General features: G+C 39.0%; 1 protein-coding gene across 2 annotated transcripts in view; it reads right to left on the bottom strand.

Annotated features, from left to right (window-relative positions):
- The window catches only part of nnt (nicotinamide nucleotide transhydrogenase), a 38249-nt gene extending 22434 nt beyond the window's left edge, over positions 1 to 15815 (bottom strand). For both annotated transcript variants that reach the window (XM_061800256.1, XM_061800257.1), the window contains exons 1-11: positions 15718 to 15815; positions 13863 to 14073; positions 9269 to 9498; positions 7111 to 7328; positions 6613 to 6700; positions 5538 to 5626; positions 5260 to 5447; positions 5035 to 5168; positions 4753 to 4944; positions 2693 to 2846; positions 819 to 980 (exon numbers count right to left, since the gene is read on the bottom strand). In XM_061800256.1, coding sequence (XP_061656240.1) covers positions 819 to 980; positions 2693 to 2846; positions 4753 to 4944; positions 5035 to 5168; positions 5260 to 5447; positions 5538 to 5626; positions 6613 to 6700; positions 7111 to 7328; positions 9269 to 9498; positions 13863 to 14016 — 1609 coding nt within the window. In that variant the 5' untranslated portion in view covers positions 14017 to 14073; positions 15718 to 15815. The remainder of the gene's footprint in view (positions 1 to 818; positions 981 to 2692; positions 2847 to 4752; positions 4945 to 5034; positions 5169 to 5259; positions 5448 to 5537; positions 5627 to 6612; positions 6701 to 7110; positions 7329 to 9268; positions 9499 to 13862; positions 14074 to 15717) is intronic.
- Between the last annotated feature and the right edge of the window lie 1571 nt (positions 15816 to 17386).

Genomic DNA, 17386 nt, shown 5'->3' with positions numbered 1-17386 from the left:
CATGTGGAAGACCCACTTGTGAGAGCACACTTATTTGTTATGTTAACAGCGCTGGCTCAAGAGCAGAGAGGTACCGTAATTTCTAGTGTATAATGCCCACCCATGTATAATCCGTACCCCCAAAGTTTTTTTTTTTAACAAATGGATGATTTTGCTTCTACCCATATGATGAAAACATCAAGTATTATCTGTATTTTGTTAGTTTTTTTAAAAGAATTATGCTGGTTAAGCACTTTATTTGAACATGCAATACGTTTTTTATTTACTTGCTCTTATTTTGAAATTCACAGCCCTAATTTTATTGAGTAAATGGCGGCATACATATATAAAATGGGGACGTTTTTTTTCATTTTCCCCTATACCAAACTAATAAAAAAATGTTGTAAACTACTTCATTGCGTATGAAGTAGTCACCTATATCAATTACACACACACACACACACACACAGTGGGTACGGAAAGTTTTCAGACCCCTTAAAATTTTCACTCTTTGTTATATTGCAGCCATTTGTTAAAATAATTTATGTTCATTTTTTCCTCATTAATGTACACACAGCACACATTTGAAAGATTTTAACATTTTGTCCTTCCCTGCCGCATTTCTATTATGAAACATTTTCTTTAGTTTTATTTTGGGATAAAAAGAGCAGAATGTGTAAATGGATTCCACTTACAGTTATGACTTATAAAACAGTACAAGTACTGTACAAGTCATAATATTGTAATGAATGAAAATGAGCATCATGAATTGAGGCAGTGCATTGATGCATCAAAATAATACCATGCGCAAAAAAAAAATAATTATGCACACAACTAACCTGAGATGGCATTGGTGACGGACATGAGCGGTGAGTGGAGCGCAGGGGTGACGCCCCAAACGGTGTGGTAACCCACGATGCCTGCCAAGCCGAAGGTGGTGACCATCTGCGTGAAGGCAGCATTAGGAGCCGCCAGACCCAAACCCAACAGCGTGGCAAAGCCTGACACAAAGGACGGGAACAGTTCAACAGTGGACAATAGTAAATAAACATTGCCACAGTGAAATATGTTAAAATATATATGAAATTATATAAACAAGTATAAAAGATTTGCTGATCGTTAACTATTCTGTCAATTGTGTCTGATTGCCTGTTGATTGAGCAGCAAATAAAGCTGCTAGCATTGAAAGAGGAATTGAGCCTATCCATTGTCTATAGAGCTGGAGCTTATCCCAGGTGAATCTGGGAGCGAAGTGGGGTGCACCATGTACTGGTCGCCAGCCAATCGTAGGGCACATATAGACAAACAAACCACTCACACTCACATCTTCAGTGAACTCAACACGCATGTTTTCGGGATAGAGGAGGAAGCCGGAGTACTCAGAGACAAGCCACAAATCAAACCTGGGGACAACAGGAAGGTTGAAGCTAAGATTGATACCCTGACTTTCAGAACTGTGAGGCACATGTGCCAACCACTTGGCAGGTTTTTGAACATTTTTAACCTTCAAACAAGTGATTCACGTAGTGTGGTACGCGAAAGAATCACTGAATTAAATACAAATAATATTTACAACATAAAACATGCACTACAATTGCACTTATTAGAGTGAGAAGTTATGCCCCCCCCCCTTAATCCAGTGCATATTTTGTACTTTTCAAGTACGGTCCATTTATTTTAAGTATAGTCTAGTTGTATTCAACTTTTAAGTACAGTACAATTCATTTGCATTTAATCTTTAAGAACAGTTTGTTTTCAAACATTTGAGCAGATTTTTTTATTTAACTTACTTGCAAGACGTTAATTGAATCATTATTTAATTACACCTTTTTATTTCCCTATATTTAAGAGCAGTATTAATGTTCAAACTGAATAATGTTGCCGTGGCTTACACGGAGAAATATACTTTGTAGGAATAAAAACTTGGCATCGTTTTGGATGAACACTAAGACTTCTCTTATGTTATGCATTTTAATGTTGCTCATGATGGTGGTACTTTGGAGACCCAAGTACTTTTTGAGGTGGTACTTGGTGTAAAAAGTTTGAGAACCACTGCTTTAAACAGTTTCAGAACTGTTTTAGCCTAATCAATAATAGTAGATGGCCCACATTGGCATATGCAGGTTTTTCTAATTTCCCATAAGCATGTGAGAAACTCTCAGCCCCCTAGCACTCCCAAAATCAGGCAGTTTATTATTCTAAATGACTCAATTATACATCCAAGCTAATGAGCAGGTAGACAGCGCCCGGCGAGATGTCGGCGTGCACATAAAGAGCACCTAACGATGGTGGCTATGCGGCGGGGTAGTGACCAATGTGTGATCTGCAATTAAGTACATGTGGCACACTTATATAGTGGCCTGTGTGGTACCGCGGGGAGCCGTGGCGGCGGTGTCACTTCAAACGAACGCTCGGCGCAACACCGCTTTTATACAGAGCACTTCCTGACACTAAGAGGGTGCCCGTTTTTGGCTGTGAGTGTGTGTGCGCTCGCTTTAATCTGCCTGTGACACTTCACACCTCCCGTGCACATTCCAGCGCTGACCTAAGAGAGCTGATGATTAACCTCCACCTCACAGCAGACCCCGGCCTCCCTAAAACTGACCCACGAGTCCAATGAGGACAATTAAAGCAAAATTAAGTCCAGAGGGGTGCCCATGTTGAGAGCTCTGAACTTTCCTCACACTTTACATGACACATTCAGCAAACTGACCTCCAGTGTACGCGCTAGCAGAAGTGAGAGTTGCCCTGAAGGGAGAGATTTGGGAAGTCTTCTCGGCCTTCAGCTCCCTGACAGACTTCGGCTTCGGAGGAGCAGCGGTGGGCATGTTGTTGGGCTGAGGAGCCGGGAAAAGGATGTTTCCATTCTGAAAATGCAAATAAACACAAGGTGTGGCACAACAGAAAAGTAAGGAAAAGCAGAAAGGAAAGATAAAAGCTGGGCTAGGAATGAGGGTAATCATTGCTCAAAGACTTTTACTAAGCAATGGCTAAGTTTTGAATGACTAAGTTTTGGTTTCCTCTGAAAGCCTAATGACCTTAAATCTATGTAACATTAGACGAATAACATCAAAGTTGGCAAACTCATGGTACACTTGGAAGCATAAGTGATATCTGTTTTTAATCCATCATTTATAAGATGCACAACATGTCCAGTAAGTAGATACAGACAAAATAGATCATTAGTTTACTGGAAAGAAATGAATAGACCCTAGCCCAAAACTGATAAAAGCACAAAAAGCTTCTCAACAATATGATGAGGATGGATGACAAAGTGTGGTTGGAAAAAATATAAGATATGCATCACCTCTACCATGACTGGTAATAAAGCAGAGGTCATGCATCAATTCAAAGCCTGTAACCAACACTTGCTGGCCACAAAAAATAAATAAATCCACAATCTAATGAGATCCAATACGAGAGCTTCCTTTCTACTTTTAGAAGGATAACAACGCTCACTTTGACTGACTGTCAAGTATACCAAGTTAAAAATATAGTCATTATTGAGGTGTCGTAGGGTAAAATTGTACATCATACTTCCTTCCTACCATAATACCCATGTTGCAGTCACATTTTGTTACCTCCACCAAGTAAAATAACACAGGGTAACAATTTCTTTTGTAAGTTGTCTATGTTTTTTTTTAACTGATTTTAGGACAATTTTGCATTGCTGAATCCAAAAATGACATCCATTTTTCTTGTTCAGGTCAGATTTTTATGCCAAGTTGTTAAAAGTTAATTAATCAAAAACAAAGGAAATTGACCTTGCCATTCCAATACTTTTGGAGGGGACTGTGTACACACACACACACACACACACACACACACGCGCACGCTTCAATGCAAATATAACGGGCATCAATTATCCGCGGATTTTCGCTATTTGCAGTCGGGCCTGGTCCCTATCCCCTGCAAATAGTGGGGGTCCAATGTATTTATTTATAGTTTTTAGTTAACCTACCATGCATATTTTGGAAAACTGGGTGAAGCTGAACTACCCACGCATCAAACCTGGGATTTCTTAACTGTATGGCCAACGTCCTAACCACTATGGTGCCGTGCTGCTGTATTAAATAATAATAGAATATATACAACATGAAAGTAGTAGATTTTTTTGAACGACAACAACTAAATAAGTTTACAAACATTGAAACAACTGTAGTTACATTTGAGGGTAATGGCTTTCTGGGAATCATTAACTGTAAATTGTTGTAAAGGTGACACCTAGCGACCATCTGAGGAAAACACATGGTGTTTGCCTTGCTCTAAATCAGCTTCCAGACCTTTATTGAGCGAGGGCACACATTTTCCTTTAGAAAAATGCTATGGCACACCACAAAAAGAACATGTCAAAAAAAGTATCTACAATATACGAAATAATGATCATGTCTCAAATTATTCGCAAATTTACATATTTAGTATGAAATCTGGGCCTATTTAGTTGAACTCAAAAGCAATGATTGTTTTAGTAGTAACAGGTGGATTCACAGGTTAAATGCTCCTTCTGCAATCTAGTGGGAGAGCATATAATTTTTCTGCCTGTCACCATAGAGATGACATTGACAAACAAAGGTACATTGCAGTATACATCTAATAATTCTCAGAGTAATTTAAACAAATTTGATGATTTCCTCCAATACACCTGATGATCTCCCACAGCACACTAATTTGGAGCGGTACAGTGGTTGGGAATCATTGCTCTAAATCACAGGTGTCAAACTCAGAGGATTGTGGGAAATGCCAAACACATGCAGGTATGTTCACATTTTGTACCTGCATGACAACCGAGCCTCTGACAACGTGATCCATGGTCCCGAAGTCGAACACATCTTTGACATCAAGGTAAAAGTTGTCCTTGTCAGGACTTATGGCACGGATCAGCTTTGTGATGTTGTTCGAGTAAAGTGTACTGGACTGTGTGGGCAAGCGGCTGGGCAGATCTGTGTAGCCAATATGGGTCACACCCTACAAAAACAAGAGTGACCACACTTAGAGGACCTTTTTTTTTTTAAACACTTAATCTGTAATGAGTGAGTAACTCTCAGGTGCACGCACATTGTGTACAGACAGCTCCCCGGGCACTGTGGTCTCGATGTTTCCTCCGGCCTCAGCAGCCAGGTCCACCACCACAGATCCGTCCTTCATGCTCTCTATCATAGGTTTGGTGATAAGGATGGGGGCCCGCTTACCTGACGTGAAAACAAAGTTAATTTTGCATATTCAATATTCATGAAGTTAGGAGGATTCCTAACATCTGAGACACTCCGTTTCCGTACATACCAGGAATGAGTGCGGTGGTGATAACAATGTCCACCTCCTGACACTGTTTGGCAAACAGCTTCATCTCGGCCTCAATGAACTCTTTTGACATCACTTTGGCGTAGCCTCCTTGGCCCTCTCCAGACTCCTTGAAGTCTACCTCCAGCGGCTCGGCACCCAAAGACTTGAACTGATCCAAAGCATCCGCCCTGGAAAAGAGAATGATGAATGGTCCTAAGTTTTTTTGTTTTGTTTGTTTTTGTGTGTGTATGTCAAAGATGTGTGAAACAGAAACAAACCTGGTATCAAAGCCTCGAACTATGGCTCCCATGGCTCTGGCGCTGCCAGCTGCTGCTAGTCCAGCCACTCCCCCTCCAATGATTAGCACCTAATTACACGCAAGATATAACTGAAGTTGAACACTGAGGTATCTTCCAAGCAATGCAAAGCATTTGACACACTTGACCACAGACTAAATTAAGGTTCCTTCAATTGCTCTACAGTCTGGGATCTCATTTGTCATATTTTGCGCTGCGAGAAGCCAGCAGCGTTTCTGGGTGTTGTTGATACGTATATGGCTTTCACTTTGCATAGTAGAGTTTTAATTTAACTTATAGACAATGGTTTTCTGAAGCGTTCCCGAGCCCATGTGGCAATATCCTTTACACAATGATACCAGTTTTTAATGCAGTGTCACCTGGGGGATCGAAGGTCCTGGACACTCAATGTTGGTTTTCGGCCTTGTAGCTTACGTGAGGAGATTTCTCCAGATTCTCTGAACCTTTTGATGATGTTAACTACTGTAGATGATGAAATCCCTAAGTTCCTTGCAATTGAACATTGACAGAGGTTGTTCTTAAACTGCGGGACTATTTGCTTGCATTCATAAAGTGGTGCAACTCACCCCATCATTGCTTGTAAACAACTGAGCCTTTCGGGGTTGCTCCTTTTATACGCAATAATGACATTGACCTGTTTCCAATTAACCCGTTCACCTGTAGAATGTTCTAAATTGGGAAAATTGAGTAATGTTTAAAAACACCCGTCTTTTGTTGCCCCTGCCCCAACTTTTTAGAATTTTGTAATGCATTCAATTTGAATATAGGGTCAAAATCATTTGCAAATCATTGTATTCTTGTTTCTATTTACATTTTACACAACTTCATTAGAATTGGGGTTTGTAAATCCATCCGATGTACAGTTTGCTTTTGTGATACAGTATGTTTTGTGAGAAGTATGCTGCAGACTGCTTGGCCAGGTCACCGCTGGAAATGAGACCACGCCCGCAATGGGTCTTTTACCTGGATAATTAAAGTTTAAATAAAAAAAATAGAGTGCCAATTACGGTACACAACAAATACATTGTACACACACCTTGGCGGGTGGCACTTTCCCAGCTGCAGTGATTTGTCCCGTGAAAAAACGGCCAAAGTTGTTTGCAGCCAGCACAACAGCCTTGTACCTAAAGAGAAGGGGATTGAAATGCATTTAATTTAGTCATTAAGCACTGTACCGTGCAATATGTTAGCAGGGTCCTCAATTTTTTAGTTCTGTTTCTATGGCAGTGGTGTAACCCGAATTTGTATGTAGGTTGAAAGGCAGTGTTGTTTATCACTAACTAACGCAGTAGTAAATTCATAATTAGAGTAAATATTTGTATGAAAAACACTTCAAGGCCATATAAAACAATTAAATGAAAAACAGTAAGTATAGCAGTAATAGAGTGGCTTCTTGTGCCATGTAATGACGTATTCATGTGCCATTTCTAACCCTCTAAGTGTCATATGTCGGGGCCAGCGTAAACTGAGGACCAACTGTATTACAGATATTTAACTACATAACCAGCCACCCTCGAAGCCACAAAGTACCCACCCAGCAATGTTTGCCATGGAGCTGAGGGCATCGTAACCCTGGGCGATGGTGACTCGGGGTACCTGGTCCATAGCCAGGACAGTGGTTTTCTTCTGAGACAGCTTGTCCATCAGCTCGGGGTTTTGAGCTGGGTAGATGAAGCTGATCAAAGTCGCAGCGTCCTTCATCAGCTCCACCTCATGGATGCCCAAGTCGGGGTTGAAAACAGGAGCACGGACCTGGAAGCAGATTGTATGGAAGGGATGAGCAGACCAGATGTGGGAGACAGAAACTCTTTTGCCACCAGAAATGGTGTTTAAATGTCCAGAAAGTCTGTCACTGAGCCAAAAACAATGCTTAATACATCACAGCAATCTCCACATGAATGTAGCTACTTTAGTAAGGGCTCCTAGGCAATGCCTAGGCATCATTGGTATATTATTTGATTGAGTAAGACTGACACTGATAAAAATGAGTGAAAATAATTACAATAAAAGCTGCAAGCTGTGATGAATGGACCCTCTTACCACATTCGTCAGGGAGCCACAAATGGACAATTCGATGCGACGACAGTAAACCTACGCCTATTTGTACTTTTGTATTCACAGTCAATCAAAAAAATTAAGTTAACCACATCTGTTAACTACTCAGTATTAACATTCATGACAAAGGCATAATGTGAAGTTGATTGACATTTTTACAGGTTAGTCACACAAGCGTAAAAATAAGTTAACCGATTTTTTGATAGTGCTAAACTGAAGGCTTGTGCGGCATGCTTATGTTTTGTGTGAATTTAGAAGCATATTTTACCTTAAAAACTAGGGATGCACCAATAACACTTTTTTCAGGCCAAGTACTTGCATTCGAGTACTCGCCGATAGAGTACAGATACTTGATAAATGCCATGTTTTGAAATTTGGGATGAAAATGCCAAATATTGTTCAAAAACAAAAACAGACTTTTCTTGAACATGGCATAAGTTCGATATAGCACCTATTAGAGTAACAACATTTTAACATCGAACTGCAAGTTTTTCCTAACAGTCTTTCAACAAATTTCACATAAATGTAGTCTACAACAAAAGGCATTTCAGTTGTGTGGTGTTTCAGTCTAAACACTAGGGCGTTCTAGGTAAAAGTACATGCATACATTAGATAAGAGACAAAGACAAAATAAGACGAGTGAAGTTGAGTCTGGTGGATCTAAGTGGCTATTAGGAATATGGATGCCATTTTATCTCTGCGTTAACTACAAAATAAAGTGAGTAAAAAGATAAACAATACTTCTTGAGAATACCACAACTTTAAACAAAATAAAACTGTGACAGGAAACTGAAGTGATACATTATCACATCATTGCTTACTTCGCTTGTACCGTGCTGCAGTGGCTTTGTGACAGGAGCGCGGCTAGCTCGGCCTGAGCCGGCGACAGGGCTCAAGAAACTTGGTGCTCGCCCGAGCAGAGTTCTTCCATTTTGAAGAGCATAATGTGCAGTCGGCTAACAAAGTGTTGCCATCCATGTTTACCTTAAAGTATTGGTGTTGTAGTATCATGTAAGTACAGTGTTAGCACCATATAGCCCTACAGAAAATTTCAGTACAATTCCACATTGGGTTTCTACTGTAGGTTCCAATAAATAAGTGATAAAATGGCAAAGTTGACATTTCATTCATTATGTATACTGTAAGATCTATCAGCAATACTGTAACATACAACTAAGTGTACTACATATGTATAATGTAACGTATGAAGCAGCTCAAAGGTTTCAGTTTCTCTTTCCTCTGGAGGTTAAAACACTAACACAAACAAACTTCTATACTTTATTAATGGATGTAAACGGGTGGGCTCATCAAGGGTGCCAAACCAACGTGTCACTCAAATATCTGATAAAAACAAGTTTTTTCGTTTAGCTTCTTCTGATTTCTTGTGTGACTTGCTAAACACAATGTGAGTTATCAAGTGTGTCGTTCCTGGATGTCTGTGAAGGCTCATGGCATGTTAGTTTTGTACAGTGCTGTCAAACATTCTACTTTAATATATTTATATTCACCCCTTAATACAATGTATTGTTCTCCAGCTTTATCATCACTGTAATCATTTCCCTGACTGGGTGTGCAAACGCAGAAATGTCCATTGTCTTAATTTCTAGATGAAGGACATTTGACAATGTAGGACTTACCTTGACCAACACATCAGATGCAAATACATCTTTAAGGTCTTTAATTGTAGCTCCAGCCTGGGCGTACTGCTGATCTCGGAACTTTGAAGACTCTCCTGCACCAGCCTCCACAACGACATTAAAGCCCTGCTTGATGAGTGCCTGGACACCACCAGGAGACAAAGCCACCCGTCGCTCGTTTTGGAAAATTTCTTTTGGGACGCCAACTGTGAGTTGCTTGTATGGAATTCCTGGAGAAGCAAAAGGACAAATGATACATTTTTCAATTAGTGCAGCCATTAATTCCCATTAACGTCAACAATAATTATTCTAATTATGTGCATTCATAAAACTTAACAACGATACTGTATGTATTACTATACATATTGCACACCCGACAACCTTTGCAGGCTCACTGACGAGTTGCCACAAAAAACTGTGACTCAGAAGCTGTGCTAGAAGCATATTAGCCTAAGCATATTACTACAGTAATCGCATATTTTAAGACAGAAATATGAGAAAGCAAATAAGAAGTATACAAGATAAAGTCTAAGAGACAACAAATAGCTTTTTTTTTTTTTTTTTACTATATTGCGCATTGTACAAAACAAAAGTCATTCAGGACTCTTGGTCAGGTGTGGCCTTCAAGTAGCAGTTACACCATGCTGGCTCCTATGGAAAACTCCAACTGCGTTTGCATTTAACTGGACATAAACACAAGTTGTCCTTCATCCTGCAGTGCTGACACGTTCTCTACTGCTGCAACACGAGAAACAAAAGATGGTGGCTAGCTTTTAATATTTGTTTTGCCTGTAAACAAAGCACTGCTAATTCATATTTATCTATGGCAGCCTAACAGCATCAAGATGTAACTAAACAACTTTTTATATTAGACTGCAAGAAATATTAGGGAAAGTCTTTTTTCCATATTTGATGTGCTAAGTTTGCTAGCTTGTGTGAACCAGCTATTAACTATTCACTACAGACAACACCCGCTGTTTGCGACAGGGCTCCGTCCCGATCCCCCGTGAACAGCATAAAAAAAATAATATCCGCATAATTGAAACCTCGCTTAAAACGAGTTGGAAAATAAGAGTAAATGCAAAAAGAGCACTTAAAATGGAGAAAACCATAAAGCATCAACTCCATGCATCTAGCACACGTGTCAAACTCAAGGCCCACGGGCCAAATCCGGCCCGCGAAAGCAAATCAGGTGCAACTTCCATGATTCTTGCTAAACTGTTCACCAAAATTTCAAGCACTTTTTGCTTACCAAACCACTCTTTACAGTAACTTGAACAATAGCTGAACAAACTATTATCCTTGAACTCTGATTTCAAAACTAGTTATCCATTAATTTGTTGTGTCTTTGTAATAATATGAGGCGGAGCTGAAACATTTATATGGTTTAATGAGAAACCGCAAAAACAATGTGGCCCGCAATAAAAATGTGTTTGACACCCTGATCTAGCATGTAGTATATGTACACAATGCATAGGGAGAATAGTGGAAACACTTTCAATGTCATATCTGCCTTACAGTCAAGCAGGCCAAGAGCAGCTGGTATAAACTCTTGCTCACCTGTGACTCAACTGAGGACAAGCACAATAGAAAATGGATGGATGGAGGGGATACTATGCCCAACACTAATCCTTACTTCAACTGTAAAATAGAGGTACTGTATGTTGTCTCACTACCGTCACTGATTGCTCCACAATTTGAGTCCAATTTGATACTAAAACATCAACCTGCGCACGACTCCATCAGTCTTCTGGCCAATCCCTGAAGGTTACATCAGAAGATACTCAACATACGCCATGCTGACTCAGAGCCTGCAAGATTATGTGTGTATGTTCAGAATATACGGGGCCAGTTGTTACAAGTGTCTGTCAGTGAAGGGGCATGGTGCCTACTTCAGTAAAAACCTGCCAACAATTGGCAATGGCTGCCCACACATACGCAAGCGCTCACGCACTCATGCATGCACACACAAAATCAATATTAGCAACACATCAAAGAAGGAGCCCTATACGCAAAACTTGATGCATAGCAACACGAATCAAGTAATGCCAGCATGGCAGCTCGGGTTATCCATAATTTTCTTCAAATTATGGGTCCTGTTGTCGTCGTAGTTTCGCTAGAAATAGCAACATGCAGCAATCCTGTTACGTAGAATAACTTACACCATATCTTGATCACATGATGCCAGTGTAGAACATCTTTGACTACAAATGTGTGCAAATTCTGTCCAATATTTCTTCTTCTGCAGCATATAACGCTCTATAATCAAGAATTTTATTTCCACATCATCATCAGAAACCCAATACCCACACATAAAGCATGCCATGTGATGTAAAGAAGCAAGATTGGCTTACAGTATCTACTCCTTTCATAATTTAATCATGTCACCAGCATTGTGATAAACCCTAAACAGCAGGGCCTGCCAGGCCTCTACTGCAACTGTCTTCAGTTCCTGCTTGTTCTTGGAAATTTTCCCTCCAGTATTTTCTTGAGCAAGTGAATTGCATGTTCAATCGGACTCAGACCAGGTAACTGACTTGGCCATTGCATAACAATCCACTTCTTCGCCTAAAAAAACCTCTGGTTGCTTTTACAGTATGCTTTAGGTCATTGTCCATCTGCACTGTGAAGCGCCATCAAATGAGTTCTGACGTCGTGACGTCACGCTCCGCAGCCAATGACGTCACAAATTGTATGAGTAGGGTCAACAGAACTGAACCCCCGAGACTGACTCACAGAACCCAGGTTAAAATCCACTGCGCCATACTGCGGGTTAATTGAGAGCAAAAACAACAAAGATACCTGCAATGTGTGACAAGCAAAGCCAATGAAATGTACACGGCACTGCATCAATTTCATTTATTTAAAAAAAAAAAAAAACCTTCATGTTGACTGAAGATTAAATTGTCCAGAGGTATGAATGGTTGTCTGTCTATGTGCCCTGCAATTGTGCAGTGACCAGTTCACAGTGTACCACACCCAATCCCACCTTTCTGTATTTCTATTTTTTAAATAAACAGAATCTTCTTTCACCACAACCATTTATGAAAATTCCTGCCCAAAAAGAGTGTTTATAACTTTTACGGTAATAATTTAACTTGAGCCCATAATGAACCCCTCCACAAATTTTTTGACCAATTGGTAATTTGTGTGTCATCCTATAAACTAACCACCAAACAGTGATGAAAATGTCCTTGGCAAGGGTAACATATGATTAAGCCTGGTATTTATTTACCCAACATTGCGTCACACACACAGGCGACAGGTGGAACAAGCTCCCATGCAACAATGAGCAATTCAACTTTGGATTGTCATCAACAGCTGGTTTGCAACCAGACTTTGGTTACAGTTTTAACAAAGTGTCAACAGCAGTACAATAAGTGGCAGTACAAACTTCCAGCTACTGCCTATTGGCACTTTGTCAAGTGCCTTTAGGGGTGAAGGGGGGCTGCTGTGAAATGAAAGAGGTCATGCAACTGCCTGCTATGTGTACAAAAAAAAATAAATATATATATATATATATATATATATATATATATATATATAGCTCTCCTATGTGGAAGTCTTGCTTGCATGAGTCAGAATGTGGCGCCTAAATATGAGTAGTTGCCATGTAAAATCTATTTTAAAAAAACTGGCCTAAACAGTAGCTGGATACAGTAGATTATGTACATGCAACCTCCGCTAACAAATATATGATGGGTAAATTATAAAATGCTTACTCTGCTTACCAGTAATTTAGATCACCAGTTTACGAGGGAACAATGCGTCACATATGTCCTAAAATAGAGTCCTCCACTGTAAGAGATGCCTTGCCTCAATTAACTGTCATAGGTATGGTCCACATGAATGGCAATACCCAACCTCAAACATACACTTCCTTTTATTCCCTGAGGTGAAGAAACCTCTACCCTTCAATGATTAACAGTGGCCATAATACATTCCAGAAAAATACATATTTTATTTATCATAATATCAAACATCTGTATTGCAAAACAATTTCTTACAAATTATATTCTTAAAAAAAATAATAAATTATAGTGGTGCCCTGATATATGAGCTTAATTTGTTCCGAAGACCTCCGTCGAAGTAAATGCCTTTTCCCTTATTTGTCACCAAGTTCTCTCTGCAGTTGCATAAATCAATGCCCAAACATCAACATTCTGAGGATTTATTATTATTTTTAATAATTGGTATTTAGAATATACTTTTGACTTTATTTTGGAACAACTAGTGTTCAGATTATTATTTGTATATAATACGTTTGTGGGGAAGCATGGTGCTCAAATGGTTAGCATGTCTGCCTTACAGTCAGGAGATCCATTTTCAAATCTGTCGGAGCGTCACTGTGTTGTGGAGTTTGCATGTTCTTTCCATGCTTGCGTGGGTTTTCTCCGGCTACTTCCCACACTCTATACAAATCCACTGTATGTTCATTGAAGACTCTAAATTGTCTATAGGTATAAACGTGAGTGTGACCGTGGCTGGTGGCCAGTCCAGGATGTACCCCACCTCTCGCCAAAAATCAAGTGAGATATGCTCCAGTTACCTGCAACCCTAATGAGCACAATACCTACAAGGTGTTTTACACTACCTGGACTGGCACATCTTCCGAGGGCATGATGGGTCCTGAAAAATCGTACGCATGTTGTTTTGATAGCCGGGGCACTCTGGAGTTTTAGACAGGACGCCCCGCTGAAGACAGGGGCCGAGCAGCCAGCCGCAATCACGCGTAGGAGGCTGGCCATGGTGCACACACACACACACACAGCAGCAGCAGGTCAGCAGGGCAGACAGCACTCTTCCTGGTGGAAACAGAAAGGTATTGCGGGTACACAAGGAGAGAGCATGTCAATATCGGCATCCTTTGAGTGATTTTCGCAAGACAAAGTTAATGTGGGTTAGTTAAATACACTGTGTAATTCTCTTTGTTTGATGTTAATTTTACATTATACTTCAACACGGAGAGGCAATAAACCACATGAAGCAAGCACCTCTTTTTTGAAGAATGGTTCACTATCTGCCAAACTGCTGTGTGTTGTGATGTTCACAGCCATCATCTATTGCTCATAACTCAAATTTTGGTCACAACTCAAGACAAGAAAATTGGCCGAGTGAGGCTCGTTATCGCAAACAACTCATTTGGATCACTCATAAGTGGAGGTACCACAGTAAAGCTTTTGTTATCCAACTATTTCTGAAAATGTGTCTGTGAGTGAGCCATTCTGATTGGCCACACAGCTTAGCTGGATGAAGATTCAGAGCCACTTGCAAGCAAAGGCAGCCAGACTACATGGTCTGAAATACTATTTCAAGGTCAAAAGGAAAACAGAACTGCAATAATTGACTGCTCGGTGAAGTCGCCAATGGGGTGCATTTGATTTTTGCAATATTTCCGCTGCATGTGCCACATAAACTGTGTAAGATTTTTTTCGAAATTCGCTATTACGTCTCCGACATGACATTATTAGTGTTGACATTTAAATGTCAAGTGTCCTTATTTGCAGCTCCCAAAACATTAACACTCATTTACACATTGAATAAGAGAGTTGGCTTAATGTTGTCACGTCATATTGGTCCACTTGACTGGAAATGAGCCAAAGTGTCAATGTTATCTGAATTGCACAATCAACACAGAATGTCAAATGCCGATGTGGTGTGGTATGGTATGGTTTGGTTAAATTATAAGTAAAGAAGTCGTCCATATTGGAAGGTTAGACGAATAGATAACATAAATACATAAAATTCGGTTGGATAGATAGATAGATAGATAGATAGATAGATAGATAGATAGATAGATAGATAGATAGATAGATAGATCGATAGAGTAGGTGAAGCTGCCAATCAGACTGTGCTGCGTTCAGGTACATGTAATAATTTTCGATGTCGTGATAAAACAAATGAAACTACCACGTCACCAACATGTCCACTGATTCACTAACTCGTGAAAGTTGCTTGTGCAGAGAATATCACACATTAAAAGTTCTGGAACGGTGTCAGTAAATTATTTCAGCACAGTGAATTAAGGGATTAACGCCTCAGTTTTTTAAAAATGATAGTAATATTTTATTTTATTAGTTCCATTCAATGGCTTGCAAACGCCACATTGTCAGTGTCATTGAAACGACCCGAGGAATTAGAATAATCAGTGGAAAAGACGTGTTTTCATTAAAACGTCCCCGCGGTAACTCGCCCATGCGAGCCACAATTATATAAAAAATATTAATATGTTTTCATTATTTTATTGTGTCCTCTCTCGCCGGGGGGACTAGCTAGCAGCAGTTAGCATGCTAGCCACTGACAAATGCACATCTGCCTCGCTCACGTAGGCTAAGCGTGAAATAAATGGGGGAAGAAAAACAAAAGGTACACGCGTCACACCACGACAAGAATGCACATTGGAAAGCGATCAAAGAGAAGGGAAATTGACGCCATATTAGTCAACTGACCTTTGCAGCGGTCCGGTGTCTTTTTTGTGGTGCAGCTCGGTCGAACTTTATGTCGACCCGGAAGATGACAGCCGGGCCGGGTATTGTTGGAGTGGTACTCCTCTAAATGTGCTAACACTCGCTTATTCATCTCTTTGTGTATCCCAACATATTATATATATTATAAACACGTTAGTTGACACGGTGGGAATTAATTTATATTTATAAATTTATTCATTTAGCCGACAAATAATCCATGTATTATTTTACAAACTGGAAGAAAATATATCCTATTGTTGCCTATTTATACAAGTCAATATCTTTACATATCATCTTGCACAAAAAAATAAAATATTGAGAACATTTAAAAATAACTTTAAAAATTAATTATGTCTCAAAATAGAAATCTGAAAATGAATTTCACCGTACTTCCACTTAGAGGTACTGTTTTACTGTTTAAAGCCAGCGATGGATCCAGTGTGGATTGCTCAAGCATTTAACTTGTTTTCAATTATTATCTATCCATCGATTTTCTGAACCGCTTATATTTTTTAAATTATGATTTAATGATATATTTTTATAATGGTTTTAAACAGTTATTTTTATTTGAACAATGGTTCCAACATGCATTTTGAATAATTGTATTACATAATTATTTTTTATGTTAATAATGATATGGTTTAATTGCCCTGTAGAGAAAAATAGTTTTCTGAATATATACTATATAATATATATAGACATACACTGTGTTTAGTTTGAATAGTTATTCAAAATTATTTAGGATTTATTTAAATTACTGAAATAATTTGTAAATTTTCTTGTTTTAATAATTACAGTTATTTAATAATTACAATTCTATATTGATATATAAATGGAAATAATAATTATGTATGTATACTTATATAAATATTGTATTTATATTTATACTTATATACATACTATATTTACTTTATACTGTATATAGCTACTAATAAGAATCACTGGTTATGAGGGCACATAAAATCAATATTTCAAAACAGATTCAGGCTTGCCCGGTTGCTGGTGAGAGCACAATATGTGTCTCATTAAAGAAGGGTTGAGCTTCATAATATGTTCTGAAATCTTTTATATATACAGTGCCATGAAAAAGTATTGGCCCTCTTCTCTAAATCTTATATTTTTTAGTTTCCCCCTTTAACGTTTAAGATCATCAAAGAAATGTGAATATCAGACAAATATAACCCAAGTGAATTTAAAATTCAGTTTTTAAATGGTGATTTCATTTATTAAGGAAAAAAAAAAAATCAGTTACCTGGCCCTGTGTAAAAAAGTAATGGCCCCCTTAAACCAAGTAACTGCTTGGGCTATCCTCAGCAGCAACAATTGAAATCAAGCGTTTTCTTTCGCTGGCAATGAGTCTTTCACATCCGTGTGGAAATATTTTGGCCCACTCTTCCTTGCAGAATTCAGCAAAAATGGAGGGTTTTCGATCATGAACAGCCTTTTGAAGGTCATGCCACTGCATTTTGAAGAAGAAGAATCATCTTTTATTGTCATGAACTTGCATGCATGCACACGAAATTTGTTCTCTGCATTTCAATCGGATTCAAGTCTGAACTTTAACTAGGTCACCCCAAAACCTTCATTTTGGTTTTTTTTAAGACATTCAGAAGTGCTGTGTGTATATATATATATATATATATATATAATT

This window comes from Phyllopteryx taeniolatus, chromosome 15 (genome assembly GCF_024500385.1).
Source record: "Phyllopteryx taeniolatus isolate TA_2022b chromosome 15, UOR_Ptae_1.2, whole genome shotgun sequence".
NCBI classification, from domain to species: domain Eukaryota; kingdom Metazoa; phylum Chordata; class Actinopteri; order Syngnathiformes; family Syngnathidae; genus Phyllopteryx; species Phyllopteryx taeniolatus.
The sequence above is the reverse complement of the archived record's forward strand: the minus strand, read 5'-3'. Positions and strand labels throughout refer to the sequence as shown.